The sequence below is a fragment of the Rutilus rutilus genome (genome assembly GCF_951802725.1).
Source record: "Rutilus rutilus genome assembly, chromosome: 6".
Taxonomy (NCBI): domain Eukaryota; kingdom Metazoa; phylum Chordata; class Actinopteri; order Cypriniformes; family Leuciscidae; genus Rutilus; species Rutilus rutilus.
The window spans coordinates 32,283,117-32,301,209 of record NC_140214.1 but is presented as its reverse complement, the minus strand read 5'-3'; the positions used below and the strand labels follow the sequence as shown (position 1 = coordinate 32,301,209).

General features: G+C 40.2%; 1 protein-coding gene across 9 annotated transcripts in view; it reads left to right on the top strand.

Moving 5' to 3' along the window:
• tnk2b (tyrosine kinase, non-receptor, 2b) overlaps positions 1-17,586 on the top strand; it is a gene marked incomplete at its 3' end in the record, with an annotated part of 98,241 nt that extends 80,655 nt beyond the window's left edge. For 7 of the 9 annotated variants that reach the window (XM_084411554.1, XM_084411553.1, XM_084411552.1 and 4 more), the window contains 7 exons: positions 603-844; positions 4,903-5,097; positions 6,629-6,720; positions 11,605-13,001; positions 13,757-13,852; positions 14,995-15,122; positions 16,021-17,586. In XM_084411554.1, coding sequence (XP_084267680.1) covers positions 603-844; positions 4,903-5,097; positions 6,629-6,720; positions 11,605-13,001; positions 13,757-13,852; positions 14,995-15,122; positions 16,021-16,027 — 2,157 coding nt within the window. Of the gene's footprint in view, positions 1-602; positions 845-4,902; positions 5,098-6,628; positions 6,721-11,604; positions 13,002-13,756; positions 13,853-14,994; positions 15,127-16,020 lie in introns of those variants that run through there. The other 2 variants (XM_084411555.1, XM_084411551.1) reach the window with 2 other exon arrangements.
• Between the last annotated feature and the right edge of the window lie 507 nt (positions 17,587-18,093).

The following is an 18,093-nucleotide window of genomic DNA, read 5'->3' as shown; positions in this document are numbered from 1 at the left end:
AGCTGCCTTCCACACTCCACACGTACACTTGGATCGCCTAATAGTAGCGCACATTTATCTAGGTTAACGTTTGAGCGAGTGGCCAAGTAAAGTTTTGGATTTCCTGCCCACAAGGACCTGCCTTTAAAGTCCTTACGGACTGCGTGACTTTGCCACTTCCTGTGGAGTTTTATTTCCCCTGAGACTATTCGGGGGTAGCCCTAGTTTTAATACATTGTGCAGCCTTAGAAAACTGTCTATTTATGCGGTTCATGGATTCTCGTCCGTGGAATGGCCACTTCCGGTATTTTGCCAGTTACTCGACACGGGTAAATTGCAATCAAGGATTTTTTTTTATCGATTACTCGATTTTAATCGAGAAATCGTTACAGCCCTAGTCACATAACAATTTTATGTTTGATGCACAATAATTTTTTTATCTCAATTATTGTATTTTCATAATCATTTCTGAATTTTCAGAAAATCAATTTCGATTAATCACATAGCCCTAACCCCCAAAATCTGATATTTAGAGCCTAATATTGGATTTGCTGCTTAATAGTAATCCTGCCATTATTGCACTAATATACTTTTTTTTTTTTTTTTATGTGTGTTTTTGACAGATCCTCCACAAAATAGATAAGGAGGGTGAAAGGCTGCCTAAACCAGAGGACTGTCCTCAGGACATCTATAATGTCATGATGCAGTGTTGGGCTCAAAAACCAGTTGACAGGCCAACCTTTGTGGCTCTAAGGGAATTTCTAGTGGAAACCATGCCTACGGACATGAGGGCCCTGCAGGACTTTGATGAACCTGACAAGCTTCAAATCCAGATGAATGATGTCATAACCATCATTGAGGGCAGGTGAGCTCTTGTACCATAGAATTTAGAATTTATAAAAACGGTTTTGAGGTGGTGAATTAAAATAACAAATATCTAGATTTTTAGTTCAAAAGTGAACTCGCGCTGCCTCCCCTAGTGGTCGCTATGGGGAGTGACTCGACATGACAGGTGTATGAAGCATGAGTCTAAACACAACAATGAATTTGACATTGGCAGGCGACAGCCTATGACGTCACCACTGGAGCGACCGAGAGTATAAAAGGGCACCTGTGCAAAACACCATCCTCTTTCTTGTCTTCAAGGAGATAGTTAGTTTGTACATGAGTGAGGAGCTTGCGTTTAGCACTTGAGTGAACTAAATGCATGCATTGTGTGGATTTCTCATGTTTTTGGGTGGAATGCTGTCAACTATTCAAGGAAGCTGGATGCGCCTGGTATATGCTTTCACGAGACGTGACTACAAGAGACAGGCTAGGAGCTTTTTTCCTTTCTGCTCTCTCCTGAGGGATAGTAGTTAGTGTTTGCACGAGCGCGTTCAGCTCTCGAGGGATTTTAGGCACTCATTGCGATGAATCAGTGTTTGTTCTCATATGATACTTTTCAGAATGATAGAATCTGACGTTTGAATTAGTGCACTTGACTCTCAAGGGGGTTAAATGCGTGCTTTTTGCGATGTGGTCGCAGTATGGGTTCCACCTAGGCTTGACCTAGGCCTCCTGAGGGATGATAGTTGAGCACCTGCACTCTGCAGTGCGAGTTCAACAGCCGCCATTATGGAAGGCGGGTTTAAGTGCGGAGGGTTGTAGGCAGAGCAGGGATGAGTTGAACAGGAAGTTTCCTTTTTCGGCTCCTCTTGTTGGCTCAAATAATGATGTTGTTATTATAACATTTAGGAGCTATTGAAAGTTATGCCTGCGCAAATGACAGATTAGATCTGGTTTGGCAGCATGAGACAGACTTTATGGAAAACATTTCTATCTGGACATAACTGCCCCGCTCCTTCTGTAAGGGCTTTCTGTGAGCTGTCTTGAGCGCAGGACGTTGTTAGGCCGCCTCTCGCTTTAGAGAGTTGTGCTGAGTTCTCCATCCTCAGAGCTCAGCTAGGCAGCATGCTAGGTTGCTAGGCTCTCTGTGATCCTCCTTGGCTACTGCTTTTACAGTACTGGAGTGTTGTTTGGCCCCTTCTCGTTATTGAAGGACATTCCTCTGGCGCCTCCACTCCCTAGAGCTTCTCCCAGACAGTGAGTCTGAGTTGTTAGGCTTTGAGAAGCCTCCTTGGTAATCTGTTCTGAGCGTAGGACATCGCTAGGCCGCCCCTCGTTTGAGTCGTCATGCTGAGGTCTCTTTCCTCAGAGCTCAGCTAGGCAGAATGCTAGGTTGTTAGGCTGTCTGTGAGCCTCCTTTACTACTCACTGTACAGTAGTGGAGCGTTTTAGGCCTCCTCTCGTTATAGAGAGTCACTCTTCTCAGGCCTCCGCTTCCTAGAGCTCCGCCTGAAAAGCAGTTCTGAGTTGTTAGGCTTTGCGAGGCCTCATTGTTCTGAGCGTTGGATACCAATAGGCCTCCTCTCACTTTCCAGAGTTGCCATATTTAGGTTGCCGTCCATAGAGCTCGGCCAGGCAGTAGTGTCAAGTTATTAGGCTCTCTGTGAGCCTCCTTGTTTACTGCCTTTACAGAGGAGTGAGACTGAGGCCTCAACTCCTAAGAGTTCCGCATCGGCAGCGGTATCAAGTTGCTAGACGATCTGTGTGCCTCCTTCATGGCTATTCTTAGCGTTGGGCATAGTAGGCCTCCTCTCGCTTTGGAGAGTTGTCATGCTGAGACCTCTGCCTTTAGAGCTCAACTAGGCAGTAGTGTCAAATTGTTAGGCTATCCTGAGCCTGTTTCACTACTGCCTTTAAGTGTTGCTAGGCTATCACTAAAGAGAGTCATCCTTCAAAGCCCTATTATGTAGCCGCCTTGACAGGCGTAGGACTTAGTACTCAGGCCTCCGTCCCATGAGCTCAGCCAGGGGGCCAAGTTGCTTGGCTCCTTCGCCAATGCATCTAAACTGGTGCGTTAGGCCTCTTCTAGCTATAGAGAGTCTTTCTGCTGAGACCTCCACTCCTCAGAGCTCCTGGGCGGCAGTTCTGAGTTGTTAGGCTCAAGCTGTCCTGAGTGTGGAACATAGAAGGCCTCCTCTCGATATCAGGTAGTTGGGCTTTCTGTGAGCCGCCCTGTAAGCTGTCATGGGTGCAGGATGTAGTAGGCCTCCTCTCACTTTGGAGAGTTGTTATGCTGAGGACTCCATCTTTGGGGCTTGACCAGGCAGCAGCGCTGAGTTGGTAGGCTCCCTCTGAGTCTCCTTGGTTACTGCCTGTACTAAGGAGCGTTATTAGGCCCCCTCTCTCTATAGAGAGTCACTTTGTAGAGGCCTCCGCTCCTCAGAGCTCCACCTGGATGGCAATATCAAGTAGCTAGGCTCTCTGTGAGCCTTCTTGGTAGCTGTCCTGGGTGTAGGACATAGTTAGGCCTCCTCTCACTTCGGAGAATCATTATGCTGAGGCCTCCGTCCTCAGAGCTCGACCAGGCAGCAACACTGAGTCGTTAGGCTCCCTCTGAGTCTCCTTGGTTACTGCCTGTACTATGGAGCGTTGTTGGGCCTCCTCTCACTAGAGTTATCTTATCGAGGACTCCGTTCCCCAGAGCTCTGCTAACAATTTGTGCTACAAGAACTCGGCTAGGTTGTTTGCCAACTGGTTAGGCTCTTTGTGAGCCTCTTTGGCTACTGCAAGCATCGCTAGGCCTCCTCTCGCTAGAGGGTTATTTTATTGAGGCCTCCGCTCCCCCAGAACTCCACTAGGATAGCACTGCAAGTTGTAGGCTCTCTGTGAGCCTCCTTACAAGATATCCTGAGTGTGGGACGTTGTTAGGTCTAATTCTCATTTTAGAGCTGTCATGCTGAGCCATCTGCTCCTAGACCTCGGCTAGGTGGTAAGGTAGTATGTTAGGTCGTTAGCCTCTATGTGAGCCTCCTTGGCTACTGACCTTAATGTGGAGTGTGCTAGGCCTCCTCTCTTTATGAGAGTCATAGTATTGAGGCCTCCACTCTGCAGAGCTTTGTTGGTCAGACTGAGTTTATAGGTCTTTGAGTGTTGCTCTTGTCCTCTTGTTTGATGCCTCAACTCTTCAGGGCTGCCTGAACAGAAAATCTGAGTGTAAGGCTCTCTATGAGCCTCCCTAGATGCTGGCCTGAATATGAACGCTGTTAGGCTTCCTCTCTTTAGAGGCCTCCATTCTTGAGAATCTCTATGATCACGTTTTTGGTTTGCACTGTAGGGATGAGAACTCCTTTGAGTCCTTTGACTTAGCTTAGTAAATAGGGCATTCATCCCTTCAGCATGGCAGTGTAGGCATTCCGTTCACTATTGCGACCCCTAGGGGGCGCAGCAGGAGTTTCCTTTCGAAAGGGAATGACTCAGGTTACGCATGTAACCATAGTTCCCTGAGAATAGGGAATGAGACACTGCATCCCTTTGCCATGCTTTCAGTATTCCTGAAGATGTCTCCTTTCAGACAAGAAGTGGATGACGTGATCATTGTCATGTTTAGACTCATGCTTCAGAACCCAGTCATGCCAGAGGCATTGCCCATAGCGACCCCTTGGGGATGCAGTGTCTCGATTCCCTATTCTCAGGGAACCGTGGTTAATGCGTAACCTGAGATGTTCTTTTAGCTTATTTTCATGCTTTATGTCTTATTTTAAGTAATTTAAAAAATAAGAGGCCCTATTGGAAACTTGGTCTACACCAAAGGAGGGTAATTGTAATACATTTAAAGGTTCTGGTTAAATAACTTCTCAAACTGATTCATAAGTGTTTGATTTTCTAACAAGAATCTGCTCATATGATTTACTCTTTCAGGAATCAGACTGTACTGGTTGCATCAACAGTTGGTTCTAGTATTTAAAAAAGTTCTAAGTTCTATAAATTAGAACTAGTTCTCAGTTCCCAACCCTATTGACACCTCTTTAATGAAGCAGCCAAATATGAGCGCTATTCCAGTTCTTGTCTTAAAAATGGTCTCTGTGTGCCCCGCAGGGCAGAGAACTACTGGTGGAGAGGTCAGAACAAGCGTACCCTGAAGGTTGGTCAATTTCCCAGGAACACAGTCACGTCAGTTGCAGGTCTCTCTGCCCATGACATAAGCCGTCCACTGAAGAACAGCTTCATTCACACAGGCCATGGAGACTCTAATCCTCACCGCTGCTGGGGCTTTCCTGACAGAATCGATGAGTGAGTCCCTCAAATGTAACCTCACACGTGTACTCTTTATTTTCACAATGTGGTGTTCTTTGAAATATGAGATTTAATTGGTCACGTCACCTTCATTTATATAGCGCCTTTTACAATACAGATTGTTTCAAAGCAGCTTTACAGTGATAATAGGAAATTAATGGAACAAAGATTGTTTTGGCTGTAGAGCAGCTCTAGAAGAAAATCATTGTCCAGTTTAAGTGATTAATTTCCGTTGTAAAGATCATTAGTTATTAACTTAAGGAACGCTTACACAACACCGTTCTGGCCATTCATTTACACGACAACATTGTTTGATGGCCTGAGAACGCAAACGTTGAAATAGGATTTTTTTTTTTTTTTTTTTAACAAGCTTTGAAAACGATACCGTTATAATTTTCGTGTAAACTTAAAAAATGTGAATCTGTGAAAACGGTGACGACATGCTCATGCGTATTACGCGTTTAGTCTATAGGTATGTGCATTTATATGCATATGTGCGCGGACACATAGTCTTTTTTTACAAAGTGACATCGCCATATTACAAGTATCCATGGATCCAGGTGAACGGGAATCATTTTGATAACGTTTTTAAATGTACAGAGGGCAAGGGGAGGGGGGAGACAGTCTAGTTGACACGGTTAAAGGTTAACGTTTTTTTTTTTATTCCAGCGTTTTTTTTTTTTTTTTCATGGCTTTAAAAAAGGCTTTTTTTCAATGTCAATATTTAAAGAGTTTATGATAAGCTATTCTTATCCAAGGATGTATGTAAATTTTGGAGAGCTCATGTATTAATTGGCCACATAGATATGGTTATCGGCTTAACATCAGTTGATTAATTGTCCTGACCAATGTATTGGTCTATCTCTAGTGTAAATGTTGGTTTGTATCACAGTGACAGCATTTATTATTTGTGTAACCAGTGTTCTCGCAAAACATGTTCATGTTCTGCTAACCTCCCCTAGAATCATGCTTCTCTTTTAATTACTGTAGCTGTTCACACAACCACATCACATTTTAATGAATGCTACATTAATATAGATCAGTAGGCTCCTTAAGATGATTGAGGAAATAATACTTAGTAGTTTTTAGTGGGTGCGAGTGTAAACTCGCAAGTTGTAAAGATGAATCCTTGCTGGTCACACGCTGGATAATAAATGCTTCTGTCATGGCCAATAAGTAAAGTGCCACATTCACTTAGATGGAACCACGGCCCAAGTCTTTGCACATAATGACAGCATATAAACACTTTGCTTCATCAGCACAAGGTGGCAGTAGAACACAGTACACTGTCTCTACCAGACAGTTGGCTTTATGAACTGATATCACAGCTGTAAATACTGGCGTAAAATATAAGGGTGGCTGTTAAAATCTGAAATGTCTTTTTACAACTTTGGTTATACAGTGTCATTAAATCTTCTTTTGGCAGGGTTCTAGAGCCTGGTTTTCTGGTGAACTTAGATTTAAGAAATGGTTTTGCAAAGACACTGATGGGCTGCTAAATGCTTCTGTCATTCTGTTGCTTTTTCAGTCTTTATCTCGGGAATCCCATGGATCCTCCAGATGTGCTAGGGCTGGATTTGAACTCTGCCAGACCAACTCAACTCCCTGGACGTGCTAGGAGTAAGCAAATGACTTTCAATTAGAAAAGTTTAAATATTTATAAACAGGGTTCCCACACTCATAGAAAACATGGAAATGTCAAAACATTTTAAAATTGTTTCCAGTCCTATTGTACTTTCTATTCATCAGAGTCCTGTAAAAAAAGAAACAAAAAGTGTTGTTTCCCACAACATTTTAAGCTACACAAATTTTCAACACTGATAATGTGACACTGAAGACTGGAATAATGGTACTGTAGCTGGAAATTAAGCTTTGCCATCAAAAGAATAAATTACATTTTAAAGTATATTGAAATTGGAAACCATTTTTTTAAAATATTATTATTATTATTATTATTATTATTATATTAATTGTAATAATATTTAATAATATTACTGTTTTACTGTATTTTTTTTATAAAAAAATTGCAGCTTTAGGTGAGTATATAAGACTTCTTTAAAAAAAAAAAAGTTTTGAATGTGTTTTTATTTTATTATTTTTATTATGCTCTGCACACAAAAGCATTGGCTAAGATAGTGTTCAAAGTAAAACTACTTTGTTAGCCACAGTAATGTTCAATTTGTGAGTGAATTGTTATTTTAAATGTGGTCTCTTCAACGATCTGGTTCACAGATCAGTCTGAGAGCATTTTCACACTTGGTTTGTTAGAGAATTTGACTGGTGGTGTGTGGACGTTGTCTGTGTACTTCAAGTTTGTGTAGGCATATATGAACACGGCAATTGTCCTCCTATCCGCACTAAATGAGACCACCTCAATTTTTAGCAAACTCTCGAATGGTTTGCTCAATTTTTGACAGATCGATGTGTTTTAACAGTCATGTTAAGTCTGTGGTTCGCACCTGTTTTTTCCATCTCAGGAACATTGCTAAGATTAGATCTATGGTTTCAAAAAAAGAGATGGAGATGCTTGTTCATGCCTTTATTTCTACACGATTGGACTATTGCAATGTGCTGTACACTTGTTTGAATAAATCTTCTATAGATCGACTGCAAGTTGTACAAAATGCAGCTGCTAGGCTTTTGACTAGGACCAGCAGGAGGTCACACATTACTCCTGTGCTGAAGGCCCTTAATTGGCTTCCTGTTGGTTTTAGAGTACATTTTAAAATTTTGGTCATTACTTTCAGAGCCTTGCATGGTCAAGCACCTTTTCGTCCAGGATCTATTACATATGCATACTCCATGTCAGTGTTTGCATATGTAATACTCCAAGAGTACTCTGAGGTCTTCAGGCCAAGATCTTTTAACTGTTCCCAGAACATGCCTTAAGACAAGAGGTGACCGTGCTTTTTGTGTTGTGGCTCCAAAGCTCTGGAACTCGCTCCCTTTAGCTCTGAGAACTATGAGTTCTGTGGAATCTTACACTTAAAAGAAAACACTTAAAGACTCATCTTTTTGGACAAGCTTTTAACTAACAATTTGATTTGTTTGTTATTGAATTTTTATGGAATCTGATGGTAGTACAGTTGTGGAGTTGTACTAGGTTTGTACTTGTACAGTTGTTATTTTATTTTATTGTTTATTTTTATTACTGTGCAGCACTTTGTGACCCTTCCTTGTCTGTGAAAGGTGCTATACAAATAAACTTTACTTACTTACTTACTCTTGTTGAGAAAGCAGTGCAAGCCAGAAAGAATGACCCAATAGCCCTATTACCTACAAAATCTGTGGGTCAGTACATCACTTTACATCATAATTAAAATAAATGCCTTTAAATTACTCTACTGTAGAACAGGTGCAATATTGTTTTTCCAGACGCAGCCCTGCTTACCGCTTAAACTGATAAATAGAAATAATAGTGATAAACGGAAAGCAATCAGCCAGCTGAGCTGTTGTCCATCCATCATTAAATTTGTAAATGCTGCTGAGCTAAACTCCAGAACGTAAACAGCACATAAATTGATCTGAAAATGCTTGGAATAATTTATTGATGTATTAGTTTGACGCTAATTCAAATAATAATAATAATAATAATAATAATAATAATTCTTATCCAGTAATCATAAATGGCTAGAAAGAAATGTGTTGGTTAAAAAGTGTGGAATCCTTGTAATCCAAAACCCTACTTTTAAAAATATTGACTCTAAAATAACTAAATTCCCGCTTTTTCTTCTTCTTCAGTTAACTGATTCTTTTAATACAGGTCATCATGCTTTGGGCACTTTCACTTCTGTTATGTTCTGTTTTTTTTATTTTTCCTACCTGCAAAATATCTTTGCATCTGCTTTCTATCTTTCACTTGCTTGCTTGCTTTACAGAGGAGCCTCCCCCTCGGCCCCCTCAGCCGTCTTTGCTGGTTAAGAGTAAGTGTGGACTCTCAGTTCAGTTCACTCCTAGCACCCTTTCTCAAAGTTACTTCACATCTGTATTGTATGCCTTTTCTTTTTTTTTTTTTTTGCTCTCTTTCTCCCTCTGCCTCTATCCCAATTGCTCCAGCTTTTTAGTTCTTATCTGTTTGTTGTGTATATGCTGTGGTCTCATGGTAAACGTCTGGTAAACTTCTGATCTCATAATACCTATTTTTCACCAAAATAATGCTGGTTACGGAGCTGGTGCTCAACGAGGATCTGCAAATCTCTATTGAAATGCTCGAAATCCGAATCAAGAATTGTGAAATTACACTGGTGTAGCAAATTAGCTCAAAGAGGAAATATGAATAATGAATCATAACTTATGATTAATTATGAATATTTGGATCAGTTAATCTGATTAATTTAATGTAGCCTAATTAATATTACAATCAATGAATCAGTTCGTCCAGTGAACATTCAGTATTGATTATTAATTCTAAGAAAAGGGTATTCTTCATGGCCACAGAAAAATAATTATTTCTTGGCATGTACAGCGCTTAGAGCGTCTAACAACACCAGGCATTAACTGCAAGCAGAGAATCAGAACCAAATATGTATTATGCGCAAGTTTAATTATCTAAATCACAAGCACAACTAATCTAAACAAACACATACACACAATAACACTTACATGGGTAAAATGGAAAGTGACAGAATGGAACCAAAACCTGAAACAGGGAATGAAGCTATGGAAAAGAGTCATTTAACCATGAAAAGAACCATCAGCTTATTGTTTTCAAAGCACCTTGTTAAGAGGATTTTAGTGCTTATCTTAACACTCTGTTTAGTTAAAATATGCGATACTTGCATTGTCTTTGAAGTTGAAGGAATTTGTTATTCTGAAGTGGGTCTTGATGATTCTTTGAGTTGGTTCGATGTTGAAGTTGCAATCAATTTCTGCTGCGTCGAATAAAGAAATTACAAGAAACTTGCGTGGTTAGTTTGACTCTGTTATAGTTGAGAGAGAGAGTTCTCTCTCTCCTGAGGAAGCACATGGCTGGAGTGCAGATTGAGGCCTGAATAATTAGTAAACTAGTGCAGAATAATTAGTAAACAGAGGCCATGCAGGGCAACCAGGAGAAGGAAGAGAGAGAGGAACTTGTGTGGATGTTCTATAAAGCCTAGGAAAAGTCACACCTCTCAGGGTTGGCTTGACCAATGAGAAAGGCTGGGAGGTTTTATGGCCATTATGGAGCATGGTTAGAATGGGTCTGGCAGTTTGTGTCCATTTATACTCAGATTAATATAACAAACACACTGCATTCTGTGAGGTGGTAAGGTCCACCAAAGTGTGAGCAGATTTTAATAGCAGACACGGTATGAGTGGGGTTACATTAACTGTTGGTTCTATCGTAAAACATGCATAAAACAAGAGACCATTCAAAAGAAACTACACAATACCGTATTAATCATACACACAATGTCCTGGGATGCATATTCATTTATAGATTATTTCATTTCTAAATTAATGAAGGAAAGTCTGTTTTAAGGGCTATGGGTCTTTCCTATGGCCTGATTCAAATGACTTTGGAGCTCTGCATTCTTTTAAGTCATAAAACCATGGCTACCAGATGCCTGGTTCTATTACTTTGTGGGTTGTCACAGACACCTTGTTTTGTAGTTGGTGAGGGGTTTTAAAGATTATTTGTTATATATAACAAATACTTGTGTCTGATTTGTCTCTGGTGTATACAATTTTGGTATCATTACCTTATTTATTATTAAAATACAAGGTTACATGGGTTAAAAACAACAAAAATAACCATTCTATTTTATTTATTACTTTTGTGATGAAAATGTTTATTTCTGACAGTGCCAGTAGAAAAAAATATTTAACGTTGAGCCCTGCCCCTGTTTCCCCTGTTGAGTCCTCCTAATAAAAAATAATAAAAAAATGGCATGAAGATGCTGTAATGCCATCATAAGCTTTGGTGTATCAGTCAGCTGTCATTAAATATAGAATAAATAAAAAAATCATAGCCCTTAATTCATATATAATATTAGTAAACAGAATAATTTGTCAATTGAACATGGAAAGTACAGTGCCTGGAGTAGCTGCGGCAAAAAGCTTGTGGAATGAAGACTGAATGTGTATTACATTTTCTTGATTATAGTGGGTGCAAATATAGTGTTTTTTTTTTTTTTTTTTTTGGTTACTAGTTACTGATTTAATAGCACCTTTGGACTCGTTTTGGAACTGATATTTCCAGCACAGCCATTTTTTAATGTAGACACCTAAGAGGTCTGTGCATTAGTATTCCCATTCAACAAGACCATTCAACAAGACCTGCCAAACCTAGACCCTTTGTTGAATCGCTTAGTGATGGCTCCCACCCAAATGTTGGTGAAAAAGGGGTATGAGACATGTTGGTGTTCATTAGTTTCTCTGAAGGAATTTGAGATATACTATACCTTCATTACTTTTCATTGTGTATGCTCAATATTTATCTCTCTAACAGTTCCTCTGTTATTACATTACGTTTCATGCTCAACAGTTCATATTTGTTTGCCTGTGTTTTTGTCATGTGACCAGAACCTTGCTATGATGTTGTTGCTGAGGATGAGGACCAAACTTCTTCAGGTCTTCGGCGACTCTCTTTGAAGAAGAAGGGCCTTAAGCTCAAACCAGCCGCCTGGGTCTCTGCTACCAAATTAGGTGATCGTTCGACATACGGTGTGCGGACTCCAGGGGGCAGCACTCCCACAGAAGTCTCTCTCATAGACTTTGGAGAGGAGTTTCCATCGATCACACCTTCACCCTCTCCTGTGATGGAAATCCAGATCCCAGCCCTTGCTAAACTCGCACTTGAAGCAGAGAACATTTTGGACAGAACTCCTCCTCAGAGCCCCTACCGCTCTCTACCCCACCCCCTTCACCCTACTCCAGTGGTGGACTGGGACGCCCGGCCCCTTCCTCCACCCCCAGCCTATGACGATGTAGCACAAGATGAGGATGACTTTGAAGTGAGCTCTATCAACAGTGCGGAACGTGGAGCTGGTGAACCATGCTCTCCACGTACGCCCTGCACTCCTACCAGTGAGTGCAAACCTCATGTAGAAGACAATTTATTTTTGCCCTGCAGGCAGAGTAATGCCTGCACCTTCTCGCAGTCTGCTGAGATCTTCCAAGAGCTGCAGCAGGAGTGTATGAGGCACCTCAATGTACCTGTGAGCTCTACCAGCCCTTGTCTGGAGACACACCGCCAGATTGTCCTAACGGTTTCTGAAGACAAACCCCAGATACCGCCACGCATCCCCATACCACCCCGTCCAGTCAGACGTGCTGGTGGCGATTATGCCCGCTGGTCTGGTGAGCTTTCCCCAGTCTCAGGAATTGAGGATATGGAGCGTCCACCCCAGATTCCCCCACGAGACCCCCTCTCTCAGGCGGGCTCACGCACACCAAGTCCACATGTGGGCTCTCCTCAGACTCGCAGCAGCCTCTGCTCAGCCGCCTCCATCTGCGGCCCATCCTACCTCTCCACCTCACCTGCTAAACTCATGCCAACCACTCAGAGCTTCGCCTCTGATCCCAAATATGCTGCTCCCAAGGTCATCCAGGCACAGGGCAAAGATAAGGAGCAAGCCAAAGGGCCCTGCATTCTGCCTATTGTACGTGATGGCAAGAAGGTCAGCAACACGCATTACTACCTCCTGCCTGAGAGGCCTCCATATCTGGACCGCTACGATAAGTTCTTCAAAGAGGCAGAGAGCGGTGAGGAGAAGAAGCAGATTAACACAGCCACTGTTAAGCCCATGGTCCATCAACAAGGGGAGCTCAAGTCCAATTTCTCCTCCAATAACAACAGCAGTTTGACAGGCTCTGGATTTAGAGGTGGGCTAAAGAACTCTCACAGCCTGTGCCGAGTAAGCTCTGATGGCTCATTTAACAGGGCTGACAGCACCAGCAACCACGACAGAGTCAGACTGGTGAGAGATTTTGAGGTTTATATTAAACAGATCCTTCCTTTTTTAGGGGTCATAATTGAGGGAACTTGTTGTTGACCAGAGTAATTATCTTATAATAGTGCCACATGCAGATAGCCCATAATACTGTTCCATAACCTAGTGAGTTTTCTACATGGATAACTACGGCAAAAAAACAAACAAAAAAACTTGAGGCTTATTTAGTTGGTCAGGCCAAAATCTAAGATATAATTTTGGGTGAAGACAATCCCAGAATGTTTAGCAGTGAGCTCCCTGAGAAAATGTATCCAAGACAGCAGTATAAAATGGTAATTATATTTAGGAAGAGGCTGTATGCTTTCAGTGTGGATACATGCGGATTCTAAATCGTGTTAAAAGCTAAATATAGCTAAATAATTCAATTAAAATTGTTTTTGTTATGCTATGCGTTGTTTTGCAAATTACATCTGGTCTAGGTTCAGGCAAAATTCTGAGCTTGCAGCTCTCTCCTCGTACAGCACGCCAAATACGCATATTTTTTACTTTAGATGATTATATTGTAATGTGAACTTGTGAAATGGCCTTAGTGACTGCCAGCGTAGGCTGTAGCACAGAAAAGCAGTTCATAGGTTTTGAAACAGAGCTGTCTGTTAAACAATTAGATTATATAATTAAGTATTATTGAATTAGGCTCACATTATTCTCTCTGATTATTCCAAAGCACTCCTTTACTGGCCATCTATGGATTTAAGGTCATAAATTGGATTTGCCCTGTTTAGGTGCAGGAGGCTGTCCATGGAGTAACAATTGAAGAATGTCAGGTGGCTTTACAGAATCACAGCTGGAATGTGCAAAAGGCTGTACACTACTTGAAGGTAACAGCCATCACAGCTGTCTTGATTCACTGGCTGGTTAATTGTAATCTAATTAGGGGCCAAGCACCAAAGGTCGTCTTCTTCTCTCTTGAGTCTATGGCAGCCCATATAACTGCTTGTAGGAAAGTTATGAAATTTGGCACACAGATGGAGGACAGTCTGAACAGTCACCATAGCAAATTTGGATTCCACCATTTTGAATTTTCCAAACTCCTCCTTGGCCGTTTTTCACGAAAATTGAATCAGATCATCTTTAGACCAGGCTGACAAAAAGTTATGGAATTCAAGTTGATTCGTCAAACCGTTCTCCAATAAGATGCAAACAAATTCAAAGAAGAGCTTGCCAAAATGAACGTAAGGCTATATTCTCTGCATATATATTCTGCCCAAACTTGGTTTGTGTTATGACAACCATGACCTGAGGGTACCTGCACGTTTTCGGCGCAGTGCCACCTAGTGGTCAAGAGATATGAAAAATGTACATTTTTGCTTATAACTTCAGGACGGTTGGGCTTTTGTCTCTTTAGATATGGTGCAACATGCTGAGTCGAACTATATCCAATTTTCCCATATCGGCCATTTTGAATTTGTCATAAAATGCTATATTTTACGAACACATTGGCCTATCGTTACGAAACTCTGAATGTGTCTTTGGTACCATGCCCTGAAGGTACTCAAAACGTTTCGGGGCATCATCACCTTGTGGTCAAAAGTTATAATGACATTTCCAAAAATGCCAATAACTTTTGATTAAATTAGCCTATTGTAAGTCTTATTAGATTCCTTGGGTCATGCTGAGAACATAAATACCGATTTTTGCTATAGTCGGCCGAACTTTTTATCTGCCATTTTGATTTTCTTTAAAACCCTACTTTTTCAAACTCTTCTTAGACCGTTGGTCCAATTTTCACAAAAATCGCATCATCTTCAAACCATGCCGGCAAAACATTATGGATTTCTCATGATGCCCAACCATGCTTGCATGACTTATTGTGCCTTCTTTGTGATTGGCCCCTTAACTGCTGCTTGCAGCTATATTTGTAATTTAATCTGTAAGTAATCAGCAAGTATATCCATGATGTTCATTTAGAACCTAATGCCTTAATTTACTCTTTTTCATTTTTCCCTTCTTTGGTTCCCAGGTGGAGCAGCTCTTCTGTCTGGGGCTGAAGACGAGGGTGGAGTGTCATAAGATTCTAGAGATGTATGACTGGAATCTGGAGTTAGCCAGTACACAACTATTGGACTCCTATGGCTCGGTCAAGCTGAGGTAGGACAGTCTTTCTTTTTTGTTGTTCAGTGCTGCCCCCTACTGATAATTTAACCTCTCCTTATAAACTCCTCATCTGCAGCATGAGTCTGTAATTTTCCAGAAAGTTTATGTTCATAGCACCCAATTCACTCTATTCTATTTCCATTGAGCATATGACCAAAATGGATTTGCCATACAGTAATTATATTTTCCAGCTGGGCAAGGCCTATTCTATTTAATTCACCTTACAAATGCTCCTTCTGTTTCATCAAAAAGTTTGTGATGCTTTCCATCATCATGTCACATGCTGCTTAAAAACTTTCATGGAATGAATGTGCCATTAGTTACAACATTTGAGTGTGTTGTACTCAGACTACGGTGAAAATAACCCCTCGAACCAGGAGAAGAGACAAATTTGTTTGCTGAGCCTTCAGGCAGTTTTCCTGATACCTGTACAGAGATGTTGCATTAACACCTAAATTAATTTCAGTCAGTAACCTTAAATGTAACAATTATGCCCCAGGGAATGCTCATACTAATTTTAATCACTTTCAGTACCCATCCTCAATTCCCATCTGTTGTAGACAATTCTGCTGTAAGAAAACATCCCGAGAGGGGGCTCAGTCTACAAAAAAAATAATAGTGTTGTGTGTGTATTATTCCAAAGTCAGCACATTTTGATTTATTGCTGCCTGTAAAAAGAAAAAAAGTTTTTACACCTTCACTACTTAGTTGTAGTTGTGGCATTTTTGTGTAGCTTTTAATTATAATGTTTATTTTTTAAGTTTCCTATTTTTCATCGCCCCCATTTTTGATTATATCATATTGACGTCCTGTATTGTTATCTTGCTTGTGCATTAGTTTAAAGTTTTTGTCAAAATTTCTATGCATCAATTCTTTATTTCCTTTTTTGCAGACGATGATGGATTGGAAAAATCCTCATGCTCTAAAAGACTGTTGAGAGCACAGAGGGACACTAAGGGCCAACCAGGAATCTATCCTAGCACATTTTACCTCCAGATCTGGTGTGCGTGTGCGTGTGTGTGTGTGTGTGTGTGTGTGTGTGTGTGTGTGTGTGTGTGTTATACAAGCATAAGACAGTGACTGTTCCTCCACAAATCTCTCTCTAGGGTGCAATACAGGTTCACACAGGTCAAATTTTAAAGAACCCGCTTTTTATTTTCCAGTGGATAGCAACAGATGGAAAACAAGGTGCTGCTTGTCATTTTTCATAATTTTATACGAGAGGTGAATAGACAGACTTATGAAAGCCGTACTTATGTATATATTGTCAGATGTTTTGGTTATATATGTGCATCTGATTCAAATAGTTCCTTTTACATTTGCTTTTTTAATTTAATGTTTTGTGTGGGTCACTTGTAACAGAATAAGAGTTATTGAAACCTGACCTATTTCAAATGTATGTACATTGTTAAATTGATGTGTTATATGTTAAAGCCCTTCATGTTGAACTATCATCCTCTGTCCCCCATGCTGACAGACTTAAGACCCTCTCTCTGCCTTTAGTATTATTATTTTTGTACTTTGCTCATGAATCAGTTTAAACCAATTGATTTTGCTGGCGTGGCAGTTAAGTCACAAAACAGTTTTATTATTTTTATTATTATTTGCACAATGCTTCCAATCTGAAAGTTAAAGACAAAACGCTTGAAAAAGCATCAGGAGACCTCCAAAGCACAATTAAAGTGACTGAACCTTTTCATTTTTTACAAATCACAACTGTTAACGTGTCTGTTTCAATGTGGTTGGCACAGCACTAGACTAGTTTGTCCTATAAACTTTATTGTTTATACAGTGATGTTGTGGCATTTTTGGCATCATAGCAAAAGATCTTAAAGATCCGCAGTACAGTGTTTCAAACTGCTTATCTACATGAATAGATCTGCTTGAACAGTGACCAACGAATAACAAAAAAAAAAAACAGTAAGAGTCCACAGAAATGTTAAAAGTATAAGACAGCCTGTACAACTGAATGGCAGTCTAACTGTGTTGTGTGTTGACTGTAGCACCCTTACTTTATGAATGCTCAGTATCGTATGTGTGTGTATCACATAGATGCTGCTTCTGTGTTCATCATGGTACGCTGTCCACCGTCCTCTCCTTTGTCCTGACAATTTGAGAGCAGGACTTATTGTATTTGTTACCCTGGCAAATTCTGTGTTGTGCATGATGGAACACCATTCTTCACCCTGCTGCTGATCATCTGAAGATTCAGTCAAGAATGGAAGCTAGTCCTAGTCTTACATTTATGCTGTTGTAATTTTAGGTAGACTAAAGTGAGTTGTCCGATAACCCTGTGTTCCTATTCACGTTCATTAGTTCCATTTTCTAAATAGCTTTAAGAATTAGAACCTTGGTACCCTAATTTTGTAAAAAGCATAATGATGCAAAATTTATAGTATATAATATAAATACATAAATGTATTTTTTATTAAAATGATTATTTTTTATCTTTTTCTATGGAAGTGTCTTCATATTTTCTTTCTTCCTCTTGAACACATTTCAAAGATTGTGATACAAAAGAATACCAACATATTGAGGCAGCTATAAATTGTATTAATGCAGACCCATTTACACTGTGAAAGGACAACAATAATTATACTTTGACAGCCTTATTGTGTTTTTTTTTTTTTTTACTTGTGATTATTTTCACATTTTTCATGGACCACCCTAGAATGCACTCTGCACTAGAATGTATATCAATCTGTCCTGCACCATGGATGCGTACTCAAACTTACTTTCTAATGACTATGTTGACAGATGTCTATATAAATATTCTGTCTAAAGTAAAACATATTTGTAATTAGGTCCATACTGTGCATTTGCAAAGTTATACATATCCCATGTCACTTGTGTTAATTTATTATTTTGATAATTATTTTAATGCTTTCTTATCCCAGAGTTGTAGTACTCCCATCTCTATTATTTTGCCTTTAAAATCCATTCTGAAGATTTTTTTTCTTTTTTT